A 22517-nucleotide genomic window follows, 5' to 3' on the forward strand; every position below is an offset into this window, starting at 1 on the left:
TGAACAAAATTTTAATGAATTTAAACGACGCGCACAGTAGTTTTACCACCCACAAAATGGAAAACAATAAGACAAAATAAAGTGATGACTTTCTAGTTTCAAATGGTCAGTTTTTTGTTATTCTTGAACCCATAGACATGGTCTTGGTGTCATTTTAAAGTTTTTTTTTTCAAGCTCTTTCCATCTGAACAACTAGTTTTAGCATTTAACCATGCTGAAAATTTTTCTCCCATATCTACCTTTTGTACATTTTATTTATGTTCAATAGCTCTTTCTACAGTAGCTCTTTCGAAGGGTATTTTTTCAAAATCCTTTTGCACATTTTATTTATGTTCAGTATTTCTAGCTCAAGCAAATCCACAAACTTATAAAAGGATTTATTATTTTTTACAAGGTCTTCTGTTGGCTGCTGAATATAAACCCCCTTCAATATAGGAGTCGAGTCAGCAAAAAAAAAAAAAAAAAATAGAGTACCGGTCCGGCACCTCTTTTGGGCCACTTAAAGCACTGCAACAAAGTATTATTTTTTGTTTGATGATCGCGAAGTACAAAGTAGATGAGCAAAACTAGGATTCTGTGTGTATTCAAAGCACCGCCATTATTGTTTACAATGCGTGTAATGGTGCGCTTTGATTTGTTGAGCGGATTGATTGCATTCTGCAAAGGAGGACTAGCGTTTATCGAGTTTTGGGAAAAAAGGGAGAAAAGATGACAGAATAACAAGGTGGATATCGGACTTGCGTAAAATTAAGAATTTACATTTTAATACTGACCAGATAAAATTTTGGTCGTAACTAATTTCTTTTTTAAAAAAATTTTTGGAACCAAACTCTTTGTTTTATTTTAAAGATTAATTTTAAAGTTAAAGGTGTAGCGGAGGATTTTCTCGAATTTTAGAAAAGAACCGCCTTCTATACTTTTAAAAAAATGCAATTGTGCAACACTCCTGATTGACAACTAGGAGGACCAATAGTCTTGATGATCCACCCGGAAAAAGAAAATCCTCTGCAATACCTTTAAGACATATTTGCTTTAATTTCATAAAACAATTGATACATGCTTTATATTTAGACAAAACACATTTGGACACCTTCTGGTTTTCAAACATTAGTTAATGTGATGCTACTCAGAATAGGTTGAGGTTAGGGTTAAAAGTAATTCCAAAAATGGGTTATAAAAAAATTAAGGTCTACGTCATTTGTTTGCAGATGTCTCTTGGATTGATTTTGTTGTCAGTGCAATAAACTTCAATGTTCCTGTAGCTCATTTGTGATGCTGGACCACAAAACCTTAAGTCACATGTGTACATTTGTTGACTTTTTAATGCCAAAAAATTACAATGTAGTGAAATAAGTGCTAACTTCATATAGAGCATGTTTTGCTATAATATAGACGAGTGGTCTCCAACACGGTGCCAGGTTGCCCGCATGTAGTCTGTGAGTTGCCGCCAACGCACATTTTATTTATAGCCTCGATTTTAATCATATATTTTTTATATTACTTTGTCTTCTTTATCTATGTTAACATTATAAAATAAAATTAACTGAAAAGTATATATATATATATATATATATATATATATATATATATATATATATATATATATATATTGTATCATTATAATTAATAAATATATATAAATATATATATATAAATATATATAAATATATATATATTTCAACCAAATATTGCCCTATCCTAACAAACCATACATCAATGGGGAGCTTTATACAGCATTTAGATGATGCATAAATCTAAAGTTCAAAAAATTGACCCTCATGACTGGTTTTGTGGGTCCAGGGTCACATTCAGTAGAGCGTTGTATTAGCAGTTCAACGGTGTTGGGTTTGATTCCCTGTGAACACACATAATGATATAAATGTACCTTGAATGCAACGTAAGGCTCTTCCAAATTCATGTAACATTTTTATGGGTCGCAGTGTTCAGATACTTTAAGGGGCAACTGTATTTGTCATAATTGGGTACAACCTCAAGAGGTCATGGCTGTGATGAAGACGAATTGTCGGAGAAAGACCAACACCGGCCTGTTAATTCGAACATTTTATTTGTGGTAAAAAACACAAGCAAAATGCATCAATAGACATTTCTACAGGAAGCAAGAGAAATGATAAAACGCTTCTAAAACCAAAGTCGTGCACATGCCAAAAGTTGAATGTTAGCATATAGACAGGGAGCAGTGATCAATAAAAATAAAAAACGAGTGATAAAACATAAAAATCCAAAATACATTACAAGTAAATTAAATTAGGTTAGCCCCACAAAATTACCAACACAGCAACTAGCAAGAAACAAAAGATAAAACCAAAAGATTAGATTGTTTACTATTAGTCTCAAAATATGTTAATATGCAAAATGAAACGGTAAAAGCATTTTTACAAGATAGTGACAAAATGAAAGGAGCCATGACTATACACGTACACAGAAATTTCACAAGTTTAACGCTATATCATACGTAAACAAGCATTCTGTATTTGGGTTTCTGACAAACAAAGCTAAAAAAATGTAACCATCTTTACACAGTAAATTAAGGTTACTGGTCGTACACAAGAACAGAACTGCTTGCGTGTAAAAAAAAGAAAGAAAACGTTTATCTCCATTGCCATTCACAGCCTATTATATTGGCTTTTGCACCATTTCGAGTTATACATAAGCAGTTTAAATCTTGTTTTTCCCTTTCTTCAAATTTTAATAAATTAAAATACAATTTATTGTTCTGGTTTCTCTTTACAATTTTACAAAATTCATGTAAGCGGGTAAGGCAAGAGAAAAAATGGCTATATTTAACATTTTAAGAAATGTTATGCAAGCTATGAAGTTGCAAATTTGTTAAATGGGTTAGCGTGGTAAAATCTCAATCAACTAAATAATGCAGACCCCATTGATTTGTCACACATCTACTAAACCGGTTACCAAGTACTTCTGGAGAAAATAAAACAAAAATAGTGCCAAGTCTAGATTTAAAGGTGCAGTGTGTAACTTTTAAAGGATCTCTTGACAGAAATGCAAAATAAAATACAAAGCTATATTTTCAGGGGTGTATAAAGACCGTTTCACAATGAACAGTTTTTATTGCCTTAGAATGAGACGTTTTTATCTACCGAGGGTCCCCTTACGTGGAAGTCGCCATTTTGTGCCACCATGTTTTTACAAAAGCCCACTTTTTTACTAAGTTGTTTCCGACAATGACATTTTTCTGGTGGGGGCTATCGTAGCTTTTCTATGAGTTTCAAAAGCGATGGGTGAGCAGTGGACTGAGCCGTTGGTTGCAATTTGCAACCTCACCACTAGATGCCGCTAAAATGTACACACTGCACCTTTAACATTAAACTAATCAAAATGAATACAATTTTAATGCTTTGTATCCAACAATAAACACCGGTTTGGCTGGTTAACATCACAAACACATCAAAACACACAAAGTTAGTCTCGATTCTGTAAAGCCTTCATTTATACATGATGCATTTAGTCTGTGAAATCTGAGTATTAGTCTATTTTATGAATCAAAGAAAAGTTTCACCAGTTCTGCAACAAATACCCCTCTCTTTTTATTTCCAGATGTACATAAAATTGATGGTAAAGAGGGAGGAAATGTTTTAATACGGTAACTAAAGACCATGTAGTACAATGACAAATGTCAGCGTTGTCTTTTTCGGTTTTGACTTGAATGACTTTACAAGTGTAGAAATATTCTGCATATAAGTGGACCACATCAAGTGGACAAGAATTACACGATTGAAATGGATTATATTAGACTTTATTAAAATGTTATATCACACATATGGTCATTACATTTTGAATTATTCATTTGCCTAGCATGTCAACAATATCAAATTCCTTTGGTCCTTCAATAAATAAAACTCATATCATATACACATACTTTATACAAGTTTAATACAGTTCAAAGGGAAAATCACTTTAAATTTGTGGGACTGCCGACTAGACATCTTTAGAGTTTATGAGGAGTTAAATCCTGCTTTCGATTTAATTAACAAGACACTCAAGAAAGAGTAAATATTTAGTTTGCTTTGTTGACACACTGTAAAAAGTGAAAAGTTGGTTAAACTTAAAAAAGTTACTTTAATTGGTAACGCATAAAAAAGTAAGTTTGTCAAGTCAAACTAAAAGTTAAATAAACTTTAAAAATTTAAGTTGATCCAACTTTCACGTCTTACAGTGCAAGAATTGCATTTCAGCAAGTGTTTGGAGTTCTGCACCAGACATTCAATTTAATTTCTTCAATGTCTCCTATTGGATCATTTATATTAAACCGTGGAACAATTCCAGGTAAATCTTCAGATTAAAACAAGGCCGAGTAAGAAACATTAAAACTTGTTTCATTCAATCAATCAATCAATCAATCAAAAACTGCAGGATGCACAATGTAGTTCAACATTTAAGGCCTGTTGACCCGATGAGACGTCAAACCCTTGTAGTGTTTTTATAATACATCATTCGTATACCGTGATGGACAACAAAAGCTGTTCAATAAAAAGTGAGAATCGCTGACGTTTAAGTCAACATCATTTGAACTTCCGAATCCAAAGTTCACACCATGCACGCCTCCTTGCAGTTTGTCAATCCTAGTCGTCTCCCCAATATCAAATGAGGCAAAAACGCCGCTTCGTTCAGTTAGTCGAAGATAGGGGTTTGCGGGTGAAACCAGACACCGATGCACAACTGTTCAATATGGTCTTGCAAAATCCCAAAACAAAGCAGAAGAAGAAGAATGCAGCCTGACACCAGGACACAAATATTTCCATTGTCTACGTGAGTGGAGCGGGATCTGTTTCAATGGTGTGAACGACTGAAACCATTTCACAGTGTATCTAGCACCATTGTGGGAAGTTTCTCAGGAAAAATCGTTCAACACTAAGAGGGGAGCCGTCTGCTTGAGCTACTCAAAAAAGCATCAACAAAAAACGAAACCAATGTCTAAAAGTAGAAAGATGCAACGTAATAAATAAGAAGCGATAATGGTCCAAAACAGTTAAAATGTAGGTGGTTATTGTGCACGGTGGACATTTACATATAGGTATTTTTTAACAAAAGAGAAAAGTCGATTCAGCTGCACATCCACTTACAAATATAAAACAATACATACAAGAGCGGGATGTCTTTCCAGGAAAACAAGGGAGGGACGTTACGTCCCAAAAGCCCAAATCCGTGGTCCAGTGATATGCATTTGCGCCATGCACACAAACGTACATGTAATGTGTGCACAAACTTGTGTGTGTGTGTTGAAGAATGTATATCCATTTCTTGATGAAAGAAAGGAGTAAGCTCAGGGCGAGGTGAGGGAAAATGGAGGCAAAATACATCCCTTGGGGTTCACAACGTTATGGACAATGTTCGTAGCGCTTAGAATGACTCGTCGTGCCCGATTGACAGGTCTCCCCCCTTTGGGGTTGAAGCACGAGACGAGCCCTTGTCCATGCTCTCGGAGCCGGAGCTCTGGTGTTGCTGTTCCGAGCCGGCGCTGGAGGTGACTGTGGAGGAGGAGGTGGAGGAGGTGCGGGTCTTCTCCTTAAAGTCTGTTATGATCACTGTGACGTTCCCCACTGTGATGGCCAGCTGCTGGCCTGTGCTCCTGTCGATGTTCTTCAGCTTGGGCCTGTGGAAGTCAAAAAGATATTTAGCGTATATCTTCAGGAAACATTTCACAGTTTACGACATAAAGTGAAAATATGTTTATATTCACATTTCATAATTTTTGTGACATGCAGGGTCACACACGTTATGTTTTCAATGACAGAGATAGGAATAATGCATGCTACCTTTCAAACCCACAAAATACATCATCAACACATGTTCAGGGTTTTCTGCACGGCAAGGGCAGGAAACGAAATCATATTGATTGGCATTAGCCTCAGTTGTTAGCTGCCTCCAAGACAATGTGACACAATGAGCTCTTCTGGCAACAGCGAACAGAGACAGAATGAAGGGAAGGCAGCCAACAGGGCGTGTGTGGGGGAGTAAAACTGTGCTGCTCATTTCAGATCAGCCCACAACTCATTCAGAGAGAAAGAGACAGACAGTCAGAGACAGCAGTTTTATACTGACTTCAGCCGAGGCTGCCAAGCATTGTTCATTGTCAGAATGACTTACGACGGATTCTCACGATGACAAGTCAGATCTTGAACTGCGTTTATCATTATTATACGGCCACTTTTCTGATTTTTATATACACTGCCATTCAGCAGCTTTATGAGAGGATACTTTTCTGGTACTGCACATTAAGGATGGAAATTTTAAGGTATTATTTGTGTTACCTAAAACAATACTATTAAAATCAAATGAACGTTTCTGAAAGCAATTTTTCATTAAAGTGCCATTTCGTTTAAAACTCTATGGGGCGGTTTATCCTAGTCCCAGAATAAAATGCATGTTTGAGCTGCCTTAAAGGTGTCGTAGAATGTAAAACTGTATTTTCATAGGCATAGATGAATAATAAGAGTTCTGTACATGGTAATGACATATAAGGAGTCTTAAAGGAGCGGTGAATCAAATACTCAATTTTAACTTGATAATTTGTTATATAAGAGGTCATCATACTTAAAGGAATATTCCATTTTCTTAAAAGAAAAATCCAGCATTCCAGGATTTTTCTCATTTTAATGGACTTTAATAGACACCAACAATTAACACGTAACAGTTTTTTTCAACGGCGTTTCAAAGGACCACAAACAATCCCAAACGAGGCATAAGTGTCCCATCTTTTGACAAGAAAAATAACAAATATACACTTCCAAAGCACAACTTCTCGTCTAGATCTGGCCGTGATGCGCCAGGTGACCACACGCAATACGTCATGACGTCAAGAGGTCACAAAAGACGAACGCGAAACTCCGCCCCAGTGTTTACAAGTGTGTTGAAAGAGGACCGTTCCTACGTTCTTGTATGTCAACTGATACTAATTAATGTCTTTGTGTCAGTTAATTGTTTACAATGGTCCGCAAATGTGCGTTTTATATATGTAACACGTGACCTCCCTACGTCACTACGCATTTATGTTAGGTCGCGCTGGACCGGATCTAGACGAGAAGTTGTGGTCCAAAGAGCACATTCTTTACCTTTCTTGTCAAAAATGACGATCGTTTCGCTAGATAAGACCCTTATGCCTCGTTTGGGACCGCCCACAGTCCCCCGAAACTCCGCCGAAAAAAAACCGTTACGCATTGAGTTAAGTGTTAATTGTTGGTGTCTATTAAAGTCCATCAAAACGAGAAAAATCTCAAAAAACACAACTTCCTCTCGACTGAACAAAGAAAGACACCAACACCCCGGATGACATGGTGGTGAGTAAACGATCCGGATCCCTCTTTTAAGAAAATGGAATATTCCTTTAAATGAACATCCTGCAAGTTTCAGAACTGAAAACGTCCGTGCTACTGAAATATAACAGTTTTTGGCACCAAGCCAGTATAACAACCGAGTGAGGAATTTGGAGAAATATGACGTCAGAGTAGAATTGAAGCACCTCCCAAACCTAAATACAATAGGCTTGTTCGACGTCACGCGTCACCACAAGAACCGACAGCCGGATGACGTCAAAGAAATCATAGAGAATCTCGCCCTCGCGGTACTTCGACGTCATCCGGCCGTCGGCTCCCGCGGCGCCGCACAAAGTCGAACAAGCCCACTGACCACTTTAGTAGCCCCACCCACAGCTTCACGTGACACACGTGTGTCTCAATAATCAGTAAACATGTCTTTAAAGATTGCCAAATGTAACCAAAATGACTTTGAAATAATTTTTTCTGAGAGCGTTGATCTGTTATGATAGAGTTTTCAGTTGTGGAAGAACCGTCTATGGGAAGAACACAGACGCTGGATAACGGAGGCTCAGAACATAACATTAGGAATGCGTGGTTAAAGTTTGTTTTTGAAGAAGTTACAGCTCACGTGGGGAGTGTTTGTTTACTATGTGTACCGCGGATTCATTTGTAAGGTCGTCGATGCTGGATTCGCAGAGAGACTGTGATTAAAAGCACCACTAATATTGGATCTGACAAAAATGACACAGCAGTATACACAGTAAGTAAAACATTTTACTTTAAGTTACTGAGTTTCACTATTGCTTTGTTAGAAGAGATCGCTTGATATGTCCTGTTGTAACATCCGTGTCTAAACACGTATGTTTGACTGTTTTAATTTACTAAAAACATTTAACGATTAATAATGGTGCAACACTTAACAATACGACTCTAATTTTACGGTAGAAATGTACAAAGTTAGTGATAAGGAAGGACTAACCAGCCACAATTTAGATTCTGATGCCGCTTACTGTGTTGTATACGGTAATTTAGGCAAGTTGCGTTTGAAAGGTCAAACACTCAACAAAGCTTTTATATCACATAACTGTGGTATGTAACGTTACGTGTATGTAAGAGCAACCTCACAAGCACAAAAGAAATATACAAAGTTATTGATAAGGACTTATCAGCCGCAGTTTAGATTCTGATGCACACTTACTGTGTTGTATACAGTAATTTAGTCACGTTGAGTTTAAAGTTTTGTTTATACTTTACTATACGTATTGTCATTTATGTGTATCATCTTTAGCACCCAGAATCTTTTGTGGCTCTAACATATATGTGTTCGGCTGCTTTTACACATTAATGTTTTTGAAACATTTCCCCACATGTAATGATGGGGAATGAAGCTGTCCAATCATAGCAGTGGGCGTTTATGTCCAGGTCTTCAATGCGGCCCGCCCCTTCAAATGAACCATTTCTCCAGAGAGCCACTAATCCATATTACAAAATAGCCTATTACTTATTGCTTTTGATGTTTTTGAATGTAAAAACCACACGAACATCATAAGTAGACATCAGACAACAGTATAAAACAATAAAATTGACAAATTCACCGTCCCTTTAAACACGATTATGTCCTCCATCTTATGTAAACATCATGCATGCAAAAGACAGGCCAATCTCAACATTACGCCAACTGTGACTCTACATTCACATTACAGATTACATTAGTTACAATGTTGTTATAATGCCAAGTTGTTACTGTGAAGTTAGCTCTACATGCTAGTTAATGCTATATGCTAACGCAGGGGTCTCCAACCTTTTTGTAAGCAAGGGCTACCACAATGGATAAACCAATCTGGAGAGCTACTTTTTGACAGTCTACTCAAAACGTTTTTGTTTTACTTGATTTTATTTTACTTGATATGTTTTAGTTTTGTTTAAAATGTTAACATGCGTAAACCAAGCCAAGCTAATATATGTTTTAAAATTGAGACCATTAATAGAATGTGCTTTGGGAGGCACCTCACAAACTCCACGTTGGAGCCCCCGAATAGGTGTAAATAAGTTCTAATATTGACGTTACAGTTACGTTTTTCAGTTCCATAATGAAAAAAACGAATTTACCACTCAGAAACGTCCATTATCAATTGCGTATTCCTCAAAATCTGTATCTTCTTCTAATACGATCTCAAACATAAGGTCCGTTTACAAACATAGCTACTGAACTGCTCAGAGAAACAGCCAATCAGAGCAGAGCTCAACATTATTATTCATGACCCTTTCAAATAAGTTAATAATAGACCATTTCATTCCAAGGACAAATCCTAGGGTTGTAAATGGACATGTAAAAACGTTTCTGCACCATTTTTGGATTTAATAAAACCACATACCTGTAGATATTAGAGAACAAATTAAGACATTTTTTCAATGCATTCTTTAGCACCGCATTTCCAAGTGTTTAGAATTATAAACTTGCATACCCACTGCAGAAGTTTATTGCGGAGGAGGCATACAAATATATATTTTTAGACATTCTCATGAGAAACAATTACAGTCCGCATAGGGTAGCAAAAGCATAAACCAAGGATAACCTAAATGTGACAATATTGACAAGCGACTAGGTATGCTCCGATCACGATTTTTGCAGCTGATACCAGATACCGATTTGTTGTCTTCGTAATCATCCGATACCAATGCCAATATCGATTCCTCAAGCTCTTAAACTGTTAAACTTTTTTCTAGATGAAGTAATAGCACAGATGTTGTCTTTGTTGTTTATTATTGTTTTAATAGAGAATCAAATAAATTAGCACAACAAATATTACTTCTGCAAAGAGAAATTTAATATGCCTTTAGAAAGGTTTCTGTCTGTTAAAAGTACTGAAAATAAAACACTTCACAGTCTTTACTGTATAAATTAAATATACATGCATTCGTATGAAGTACAATAGTTCTTCAGTGAAGGGCAGAGAGTGATTTTATCGAGAGATGAATTAGGTTACTGTAGCTTTAAGACGTGAGAGAGATCGCTCTGTTCACGTGCACTGATGACATTCAGCTGTGTGCGCACATCAGGTGTACGCAAACAAAGCAGATGTGAGGAAAATGAAAGTTTAAACGCTCAAAACTTTAAAACGCAGTATAGATGTGTGTTGTATACGTTGTTTGATGGTAGGGCTGGGCAAACAAATCTTTCGCGATTAATCGTTTTTTAAAACGTGGTCGATTAAAAATCGATTCTCAAAGAGCAGAATCGATTGTTTTTTCATGTTTATTTCCGCAAACATTGAACGGAGGTATGGAAGCATTTTAGATTTCGCAAGCAAGACGTGTTGTGGCTTTTAATTTCTTTTTATTAATTACCCACTTGTAAACTGTTGTTCACTGTTCTTTTTTATTAATATAGTATTTGTATTAAATCTATATTCATTGAGTTGAATCGAGAATCGAGTATAAAAACCTACATGAGAACCGGAATTGAAAATTTAACCGAGAACCGAAATCGAATCGATCTGGAACATCTGAATCGATACCCAGCCCTATTTGATGGGATGTGAAGATGCGTCGCGCTGTTAAGACCAGAGCGCGTCCTCATAGAAAATACACATATCTCTGTAAAGGCAAAGAGAGAAATCCAAATCTGCACGTCGCACATGAGCAACGGGTAATAAAAAATATCGCACTGCGTAAAAATGCTCTCTAATTGCAGCCGTATTCAGAAGCTCTATGATGATAAAGGTAAACAGAAAGATTGCTTCATAAGATCAGCAAATTTAGCAAGTACCGATCGAGTCATTTAATGACGTTATCGGCTGATACCGATCTGCGGCCGATCGATCGGAGCATCCCTACAATCAACCCTGTGAACAGGGGTCAGAATGGTTAAAACTACATTCTTTGCATTTAAACATTGTTGAAAACATTTGAGATTATGCAAGTACCTCTGTGAACAAAAAATACAACTAACCCATACTGCGCAGGTGATTTTTGGAGACATTCGCGAACCGTTAATGAAACTAAACATTAATAAAAAAATCCAAACCTAACTAAACACTTTGCGAAGCAGTCGATAAATGCAAGTTACCTGGAGATGTGGGAGTTCTTGGTCTTGGTTGTGGATTTGCCAGATTGAAAGCTGTTTCTTTCACTGGGTGGGCTTTGATGGCTGTCTGACTTGGGTCTGTAAAGAGATCAAAAGGACCCTTGAGGATATGTGCTATAAAGCGAAACATCTAAAGGCTCACACACACTCTTACCGGTGACAAACGGACCTGCTCTTTTTGCTGTTGGGTTTCTTGGTGATGGCTGGTGTGATTTCTTTCTCTTTGTCTTTTTTCTCTTTGTCGGGCTGCTCCTTCTCGCTCTTGTCCTTGTCCACGTGTTCGCTGTCGGGGAGATTTTTGTCGGGTCGCTCCCCCTCGCCTCGATCCTTCTCCGGCTTTTCCTTCTTCTCTTTCTTTGGGGGAGGAGGGGTGGCGTACTGCTGGGCCACCTGCTGAGCCACCAGCTGGGAGTTTATCCGGGGTTTCCTGTGGGACCAAACAGAATTTGACAGTCAGCATGAAAGAGGACAACCAACAAACTAAATTCATTACTCACCTGCTGAGCCTGGATGTTATAGGGACGCAACACAAGTTCAATATCAAAGGTTTACAGTATTAGCGAGACACTTTTGTAAAGCTATGTTACATGGTAAATATTCAAGGACATCACTGAAATTACCTTAGAAAATAGTTGTGTGTGACTTTGTAAAAACATACCAAAACTGTGCTTACAGGAATGCACTTTACAATGAAAATATACGGGATAGCACTAGGATTAAAAGACAATGTGACCAAAATCAACAACTAATTGCCCCGTTAAAAGATATATCCTATCGTATAACTTCATTTACAGCCTCAAACTTCAAGGGTTCCCACACCTTAGTTAACTTTAAATTCAATGACCTTTCAAGGATTTTTCAGGTCCAATACCCTCAAATTCAAGGACTAAATGATACATTGTGTTATCTTTAAAGGTACAGTGTTACAGTTCCCTTTCAAGGGAACTTGCGCTGCGTCACTGCGGTGACACTTTGGGGACGCCTCCAAGGGTAAGTGCTGAATGTGCATATAAAATTCAACCAATGGTGAGGCTTAACAACAAAGACAGGGTGACGCGGGAGCCAGGAAGTATACTGCTATCTGAAATATTGCCAAAGACGGCGTTACAGGGATGCAGGAAGTATGGCAAGGGAGACGCAGCGTCTCGTTCCCTTCTCAGGGAACAAGAGTTACATACATAACCCAAAACGTTTTCATGTGTCAAACACAACTATGCAAAAAAGCATTTTGCAAACAGAAGCATTTAAAGCAAACAGTTTAGCACGTGGGCTTAAAAAGTCTAGAATTTGTATTATCCTACACTACACAGGGAATAATATGGATTTTTTCCCAGAAAACTTCTTGCATAAAATAGATTCAAGAACTTTCAATGACCTGTACCTATGCATGTATATTTTTAAAAACTTCCCAGGGCCTTGAACCCCCCCCCCCCCAGATTCACAAACTTTCAAGGATTTCAAGGACCCGTGGGAACCCTGAACTTCAAATTGTTCATAATTTTACCATGATACACAGAAGATAGCATAAAGGACAACTCAGACAACAACACTACAGCTTACACATAACATATTTGTATTAAAGGATCAATACAGGAATTTATAAGCGTTTTAACTAAAAAAAGCTTGCTCTTACAAATTTTATGTTGTTTGGGGTGATCAAGCATAACTCTTATTACCAACAAAACATCACTTCATATTAAACTTAATATATGATGCTGCTATAAATGCTTGAATGAGACATCAATCAAAACTTCAACGTTAACAAGAACAATGCTAACTAGTCATTATGTCAGATGAGTGCCAGATAAAAATGAATATGGTTCCCTTCCTTGCAACATATTATTAAAACACCAGACAAATTATAATTTGCAGTACCTAAATAAATCTGCTCTCCCTTGCATTGTTTACATAAACCCATTTACCCTCTGGATTGCATTAAGGATATTAAAAACATACCTTGCCAGATAATGCCCACCACTGGCATTCCAGAAACTAAAACCCTTTCACATGTCTCCTGTATGTGATGACGGACTGTCGCCAACTGCCCGTGTCTGCTAAATGTGTAATCTCATTAATCTAATGCTTTAATAAATGATCGAAATGATCACAGAGTGGGACATTTCCAGCATGTCACTGTGAAAGCAACTAATCAGATTAGAAAGAAGGTTTGGCCACATGTCGCAAATAGGACAGAAAGTATCTTTTAATCTGCTGGCCTACTAAAAATACGCTTCCTGTTATAATATGGAACACACACTTGAAAGCGATACAACCTTGCAGATGTCGTCATAACCAAAGCCATATTTCATTTCCTAAAAAATGCAAAGGAGTTGCCTAATGTTTAAGTTCATCTTTGCATATAACAACAGCAGACTTAAGCTTTCAAACTAGAAAAGAGACAAAAAAGTCTACAAAACTTATACTTTGTGTCCCTGTAGCCCAGTTGGTAGAATACTGTATTAGCTACGGATGGAAGGGGGAAAAAAAATCACAATACATGCGAGTATTGTGATATTTTTTTAGGCAATATTCTATCGGTTCACAAAAAAAAGAGGAAGCTGCAATATTGAGATATTGAAAATAAAAATCATACAAGATTCATGGCAGTTGATTCATTTGAACTCAAAATCAACATGAAATGACACATTCAAAATGTGTTAATTTTAACAGTTTGTTTTGTGTTAAACTATTTAACACATCATGTGTTATTTTAACACATTAGGTGTCACTTCGTGTTGACTTTGAGCTCAAATAAATAGAAGGGACAACACAAGATGTGTTAAAACAACACAAAGTGTGTTGTTCCAAAAATAACACAGAGATGTGTTGTCCTTAATTAGACACCAGATGTGTTAATTTAACACATTAATTTTAAAAGTGTACCATAGGGGCACGCCACAATTTTTGTTTAAGGGTGGTGTGTTCCCAATGACAGCTTTCCTAAAATTATATCCTATTATATTCCAAAAATATGAATTACCCTAATACATCACCTCGGGTTACAGTACCGCAATATAGTGCAACATAATGCACCGCAACCCCAGTACTGTGATGCGTATCGTGAGACTCTTGCGATACACAGCCCTACTATTAGCAGCGCAAAAGGTCATGGGTTTGATACCCAAAAAATATGCGCTAATAAAAAATGTATACCTTAAATTTGGGTTGTGCCGATAGACAATAGTATCACGTATCGACGATCGGCAGCTATATCGCCAATAGCCAGTGTTGGGGAAAGTTACTTTTAAAAGTAATGCATTACAATATTAAGTAACTCCCCAAAAAAGTAACTAATTGCGTTACTTAGTTACTTTTCATGGAAAGTAATGCTTACGTTACTTTTAAGTTACTTTAGTGTAGGGCCGGTGTGAATCAGTGTGAAAACGTGTGTATGCTAGGAATATGACCGACATCTATTTTTTACACCACACGCAAGCGTCTTGGAAGCGTTTCCAGGCAAAATATATGTCACCTATAGCAACACCAGCGCGTCAGGCACGCTTCAGACACAGAAAACGCAACGCAGCCGCCACGCAACTGACATCAGCCCTTACTTTTTCTTACTTTGCAGGTGTTTTATGACTGACAAGTTCTGCATTCAGAAATTGCATATTTCCATCGCATTCTACGTTAATATGTTCAGTTTAATGCATTGTTTTTTTACATCTAATGAATTAAACTGAAAAGTAACTTGCATTACTTAAAAAAAAAAAAAACTCAAATATTAATGTGTACATTTATAAAGTAATGCGTTATTTTACTCGTTACTTCAGAAAAGTAATATTATTACGTAATGCATGTTACTTGTAATGCATTACCCCAGACGATAGTTGGTGATTGTTATTATTATTATTATCATCATAGTTTCACATTAACATGCGCATTGCGTGCTTTTCCTCGCATGTAACCTGCGTGGATTCCTTCTCGCACGCCCCTGGACTTCATGCGCGTGTCTTGGACTCTTGCTCGGACTGGAATGTGCGCGGCATGGACTTCTTTTAGCACCTGAACTTGTAATGCGCGCGGCTCTGACATTTCCTTGCACTAGAGAGGTTGGCACGCAGACTGTGTTTTTCCCGCTCCCTGGCATGTAGGACATTTTAATGACGAGCTCGGACTAATTGCATCAGTTTTAAGAAAGTTGCGGTCATAACAGTGTTGCCCTTGCTTCTTTTTTGTCCACCAATCAAGTGACTTGTCATGAATGAGTAAAAAAAGGAACAAATACATAAATTAGTAAACTACTGCCCCACCCCCTGGTACTATTGTGTATCGGCGATCTCACAGGCTGACTATAGGATGATCTCAAAATGGGGCATATCGCCCAACACTACCTTAAATACACTGCAACTCGCTTTGAAAAAAAGCATCTGGTCCAAGTACAAATGTAAATAAATGTTATGCTATTGCTTTAAATCTGAATTGCAAGTAATTAACTATACATACACTTATGCCCTAGCTCTTGGATTCGGCATATTTAAACCTAGACTGCTTACACAATCTCTTTTTTTGTTTATTTGCCATGCAGTCTACTTCTATGCAGCGCAATTGATACCATTGGAAAAACAATTTGAGGAAACTACAGACAAAAACAAGCCAAATACAAAGAAATATAAACATAAAATTAAAGTTTCTCCTTTTCACGTATGCATATCCTTGTGGATGTGAATGAATGTTTTGGGAAGCTCTCTTTCTCTCTCCACTGCATGCTGCTGAGTTAATTAAAAGCTGAGGGGCTGCATCTGAGATCTGAGGCGCAGCGCCGCGCACCTCGAGCCAGCTCACGTTCCTCAAGCATACTGGCCAACATCTGGCAGCAGCTGGGGGTATCCGAGGGTTTCAGCTGAGCTACAAACCACCAGTTTTTTGCCGTATGTAAACATTTGGACATGAGAGTCCTCTTTAGCTCAATATATCAGATCAGTTGTGGTTGTGCATGTTTGGCTCTTTTGTTTGTGGTTAGATTACTAAAGCTTAAGGCCAGCAACATTCTCTGTGAGAGTATGCGGTTGTAAATGTATTTCAAGCTTTATATGTTCAAAATGTATTCTTGCTTTACAGTGTCGTAACATACCTTCAGTACTCAAGAGTATAGAGTTACCTTCAAATGGTTCAGACACGGGACTGTTTATTCAGGTGACTGTTTATTCAGGTAATGGGGCGTACACACCAAACGTGAAGCATCACGCTCCTCGCTCTAGATTACTCGCAGGATTTAACTTTGTGTCACGCAAATTTTTCATTTAAGTTAAATATTTTCAACTTGCAAAGACGTGCTTAAGGCAAATATTGCATGTTTCCCTGGAATCGCGGCACCCAATTCGGGTCATTTGCATTGCCCCGCGCCAGTTCGCATCTATTCACGTCTTTGCACTTACTATGTATGTAATCTACTCACGCAAATCGTAAGAGCAAATTCGTTTGGTGTGTACGCCCCATTAGTCAGCTAAACTATAAATCGTCATGGCCGTAGATAAATGAATTCAGAAAAGTGGTAGAATAATAACCCGAAGAAGAAAGTTTAAATCCAAGGCAACTGCCTGTAGTACACTAACAATGCAATAAATGCTTTGCATTACAATTAATTTCTGTACAAGGTGTCTGGTTAGCACATGAAGGCATCTCTATCAACAGGTGCTGTAACTACATCAACATGATGCCAAAATTGTTTCTGACATTTCACAATACATAAAACTAAACCACAAGATATTTGCTGGTCATGTTGATACACACTACCTCAAATTGTTTACCAAAAGATATCTCCAAATAAAGATAATGACTCTCTTTGTTTAGAAGAAAGCCTGTAGCCCTTAGATAGTGGCAATGTCTCTTCCACTCTCCATGACTGATGGGATATAGGCGACTTTTGTAGAGACCAGCCCGTGAGTGGCCAATCAATCCCTCATAATGGGCAATCATGTTCAAGAGGCCAGCGCAACACCAATCAATACAACCTCTGTGAGGAATCCAGATGAGCTTTAAGCTCCTCGGGCAAAAATACTGAAGAGCATCTTTCAGTGCATGTGCTATTAGTATGTATTAGGTCTACACTGATCCCAGCAAATATCAGTAATGGAACCAAAATTAACTGGAAAAAAAGAAATCCCCTGAAAACAAAGTAAATGCTAAAACAGACATGAAGTTAATCCATCTTACACAGGCAACATAATCAGACCACTAGGACTCATAAATATCTAGTAGTACTAAGAAAATAGTACTAAGAATCAAAAATTCTGCATAAGCAGTTAAGCACCAATGGGGCATTGTGATACAGTGATTTAACTTTAATGACAGCTAAGCCGAGTGCTTTAAACCCCGTTTAAGGCAAGGTTACAAAAAAGCAACAGCAGCATCAAATTATTTACTTTATTTTAAAACACTACTAATATGACCAAAACTAAATCAGCTATGTATGTGTGATATTGTATATAGGAAATCATATTTGTTAGGGTTGTAACGATATTTCATGTTAGACACTATAATACCGGTCCAATATTGATTCTGACTCGCATTGACGATATTATGAACTATTTAAGTCCTTATCAATTTAAAATCACAGTTTGAGTCGTTTATAACATGCATTTTAAAAAGCAACAATCATATAAAATCATTATAAACATTCTTTATTATCATGAAAATACCTGTAAATGTTTGAAGAACAGCGATATAAATATGCGTACACATTTCCTGGATCTGCCTGTGTAATGGTGGTACTTCTGTGGCGCATATTGAGTTTCTGCATGAGAGCGCCATCTGGCTTTTGGATGTAGCGACATTTTACCATAATTCATTGAGAAGCATAATAAGCAGAATCACATGGTATGTATCGTTACACCTCTAATATTTGTGATGTCCTTGATCCTCAGTATGTAAAGCAACCTTGTGAGTAAATCACTCAGGGCAACTAAATGATGTGTACTATTAGCTATTGTCTAATGCTGTGTTCAGACCAGCTGCGGTAGAGGCGTCAAGCGTGAGTGATTCAATGTTAAGTCAATGTAAAGACGCGTTGACGCGCGTCTGGAGGTCTCGTGGCGCGAATGAGGCGTTTAGCCCAGCTGGCGCGATTCCGCCTCATTCGCACGTTTAGTTCGCGTGAATTGAGTATTGCCGCAGGAAATGGTTGAGTTGAAAAATGTTAACTTTGGACGGAAAAATGCGCTGCGTTAACCAATCAGGAGCTTGCTCTAGTAGTGACGTGATTACAGGAAGCGAGCGGAGTCGCAAAAGCCCCCCCATAACAATTTCCGCATGAATGTCTCAATGACTAGAATTTCACACGCGGCTTTCACGCGTGAGTGAAGCGGGTAAACTCAAAATGTTCAAGCGGCAAACTACACGCGGCTGGTGTGAACCCACAGTAATAAATTCTTACATTTTAATTGCCATTGCGTGCATTTAGGGGTCAAGCATAAGTTTAGCTTTAGTATAATTTTAGTATTTTCACTAGCTAAACACACAGCCCTTGGGAGTTTGTACGTGATCCGTGACCTTTCGACCTGCTTACACAATACATAAGGTCGTGCTGGCAATTCACATAGCTAGTACTGAACTGTATATCAGTCTGGTAAGTAAACAAAAACTTCAAAGGTGCTCTAAGCGAATTCACACGTTTTAGACCATAAAACATTTTTTGTTACATACAGCAAACATCTCCTCACTATCTGCTTGCTGCCTGTCCGTTGATCAAACTGTAAAAAAAACGATCTCTGTAGACAGCCCAGGCTAAACAAACTGCAATAAAAACACAGTGGCCAAACCTAGCACCACGAAACAAAGTGTTCCAGCCAATAAACAACAAGAAGGATTTGGGGGTGGGGGTTGGGCTCGTTCATAAAAGCACGGAAGGGAGGGGGAGGAGTTAGCTACGCTCTGTTTGTTTGAAAACAGTTCAAACATCAACAAAAAGTGACGTCTCACAGATTCGCTTGGAGCGCCTTTAATGGTGATCCTATAAGGACTGTTTTGAGGGTTGTAAAGCCATACCGACTGACGCTTTGCAGAAACAATTGCACACACAACATTAGGGATCTTTGCTATCAGAATTAAAATAATAATAATACATTTCTTTGTTTTAAAGCTATCCATTTGCTTTGCGTGAGAGAGAAAGGTGTGGAGCCAGTCAAAGCGACGCAAGCAGCTCTAAAATTAAGTACGATTTTATCCATTTTAAATATTAAAATAATAATTTAAAAGAGAAAGGAACATCTGTTCGTGCCTGTCAATGTTAAAATTGTATTAGATATTAAAAATCGACACATTTACATAGAACTCAACTGATGATGTTTTCTGTCAGCAGTGTTACAGGTTTCAGTAAAAGTACTAGTTAGCTTGTCAACAGCAGTTTCTTTTGCTTACTCCACAGTGCCTGGCGCATTACGGGTTATTCATGGTGTCTTTCCAGATGTCTGTGCACTAATGATGTGCTGGTGTGACATGCTTTCAAATTTTGCAGTACAGACAAACAACTGCATCTTGCAGTGTTTTCAAGCTGAAATGCTTCCACTTCATTCGCTTCCCTGCATAATTTATACTTCTCTAGTTGCCATTTTATTAAATTAACTGCTCAAGCTCATTAAGAAAATATGATCATACAGTATCTGAGCAATCATAACATTTTGTATTACAATCATTTAATTTCTTCAAATCCGTGTTGCCAGTAACAAAAAGTCCTGCGAAGAAAAACGAGCGAAAAATAATACTGGGCACACACAGTGAACTCATTCAGTCCCATCCGCCATAGCACGCTGGGGAACTTTCTCTCTAATCCAGTGCAGGGATTTGTCAAAAGCACACGATCCTCCACTTAACAGGTACTTGGCTCAGTTTGACTCCTGAGGGGGATCCAAAAATCCCTTCCAACCTGAGGTTAGTCTGGGACTCTAGCGCTGGAGAGGTCTGTGATTGATTTGATTAACCTCCCCACGGTGGATCCCCTGCCATGCAAAGAGATTTGTATCGGGGGTAGATCAGCACGACAGAAACGGGCCTCGTGTTTGAGCCATGAATCAGTGCCAGCTGTAACTCAGCCATGAAACTCAATGGCATGTCGTGACTGCTGTCGACACTCCCACAGCACGACAAAACCACACAATGCATTATTTACTGGTCGACACATGACTTACGTCTTATCACAACCTTGCCCTGTTGACTAGGACTTGCACGGAAATGCAGGTGACATATTTCTAAAGGGAAGATTGGAATAGTAAATTGTTTAAGATGGATTTTCAACAAACTTACATTGGCAAACAACACTCATGGTGCTTATGGTCTAGTGCTGTCTAAAGGTCAAGGCAAAGCTGAATGGTTTTAGAAGGACTACTAGGCTAAGTTTGGAGTAGCATACTGCCCTTCTTATGGACCTTGGTACCTCAGAGTCACCTCTGATCATTCTTCTACTGCAGATCTTCTACCATGCATTCAAATGTACAACACACTCACCTAAAGGATTATTAGGAACACCCGTTCAATTTCTCATTAATGCAATTGTGTAATGATGTGGGGGATGTTTTCTTGGCACACTTTAGGCCCCTTAGTGCCAATTGGGCATCGATTAAATGCCACGGCCTACCTGAGCATTGTTTCTGACCATGTCCATCCCTATGACCACCATGTACCCATCCTCTGATGGCTACTTCCAGCAGGATAATGCATCATGTAACAAAGCTTGAATCATTTTAAATTGTTTTTTTGAACATGAAAATTAGTTCACTGTACTGAAATGGCCCCCACAGTCACCAGATCTCAACCCAATAGAGCATCTTTGGGATGTGGTGGAATGGGAGCTTTGTGCCCTGGATGTGTATCCCACAAATCTCCATCAACTGCAAGATGCTATCCTATCAATATGGGCCAACATTTCTAAAGAATGCTTTCAGCACCTTGTTGAATCTATGCCATGTAGAATTAAGGCAGTTCTGAAGGCGAAAGGGGGTCAAACACAGTATTAGTATGGTGTTCCTAAAATTCCTTTAGGGGAGTGTACATCCGAGCACATACTGCGTGAAACATATTCTCCATGCAAATAAACTAGAATAAGTAAACATTATAAATTTTATTGACTTATGCAACAAAAGAAACAGCATTTTCAACAATGAAAAAATGTGAATATTATGTTTTTTATAAAAACTGGACACCACATGCTCAATTAAAGGGTTAGTTCACCCAAAAATGAAAATTCTGTCATCATTTACTCACTCTCATGTAGTTACGAACTAGGGATGCACTATATAGTGTCCGACATATCGTTATCGGCCGATAACTGCTTATTTTTAAAGGGAAACTTCACCCATTTGCATTAAGCTTTGTACCGTTAGAACCGCAGTCATGTTTTTGAATGGTCGTGCACCATTCCCTCAGTTTCCCCTGAGAGGGGAGAAATACTTATTTCAGTGAGGCACTTCCTTCTTTCAATGATGTAAAAATCGTCATTTTGCGTCATTGAAAGAAGGAAATCCTGTATCTCTATTGAGTGTGAAAGACTACAGACACTCATTCCTCATTTTTCCAAGGTGGGGGCTATGGGTGGGACCCACTCGCGCTTCAGACCAATTACAGATAAGTGGGTGGGACTTACGAAAATATACGAACACAGACCGAACAAAAACGATCAGCCGCCATCTTTATGCTAAGCTAAGCTAAACAGAAGTTGTGGAGCGAGCCGAATTCATGTTACAATAACAGTGGAAGTTAATCAATATTACATGGAAGAGGGTGATTTTACAAGCGTGATGCTCTAATCCGCTGTGCATTGCACCTTTATGAGCCACAATACTGCAAAGAGCTGAGGCAGATGTAGGAACAGAAGCCCAAGGAGTAGGCCGGAGCCTGGGCGTCGGCTGGGTAGAGGAGCCCGGTGAAGACGCAGCAACCATCGGCCTCTGCTGCGTAGAGAAGCTTGTACAGACTACTGTCTGTATTCTCGCTGTGTGCTTGCTTTATTACATTTCTGCATCAGATAAGGATATGGACGTTTGTTTGGTGAAGGTTTCTATGCAAGAGAGGAACTTTGCGCGCGTTCGGAACGTTTATTTCACGGACATGTTTCGGTTTACGAGCAGACGCGCTGCGGAGTATATAAGCTTGGACGGACTCGCGCCGTTTGCTTTCGGTTTAACATTTCTGGATCAGATAAG

At 38.3% G+C, this 22517-nt stretch overlaps 1 protein-coding gene across 2 annotated transcripts in view; it reads right to left on the reverse strand.

Annotated features, from left to right (window-relative positions):
• Window positions 1–3759: 3759 nt before the first annotated feature.
• Window positions 3760–22517, reverse strand: part of rybpb (RING1 and YY1 binding protein b) — a 34327-nt gene continuing 15569 nt past the window's right edge. Inside the window, exons 3-5 of one of the 2 annotated variants that reach the window (XM_055212813.2) lie at window positions 11537–11809; window positions 11365–11460; window positions 3760–5632 (exon numbers count right to left, since the gene is read on the reverse strand). In XM_055212813.2, coding sequence (XP_055068788.1) covers window positions 5380–5632; window positions 11365–11460; window positions 11537–11809 — 622 coding nt within the window. In that variant the 3' untranslated portion in view covers window positions 3760–5379. The remainder of the gene's footprint in view (window positions 5633–11364; window positions 11461–11536; window positions 11810–22517) is intronic. The other variant, XM_055212814.2, reaches the window with a different exon arrangement.

This window comes from Misgurnus anguillicaudatus, chromosome 8, assembly GCF_027580225.2.
Source record: "Misgurnus anguillicaudatus chromosome 8, ASM2758022v2, whole genome shotgun sequence".
Lineage (NCBI taxonomy): Eukaryota > Metazoa > Chordata > Actinopteri > Cypriniformes > Cobitidae > Misgurnus > Misgurnus anguillicaudatus.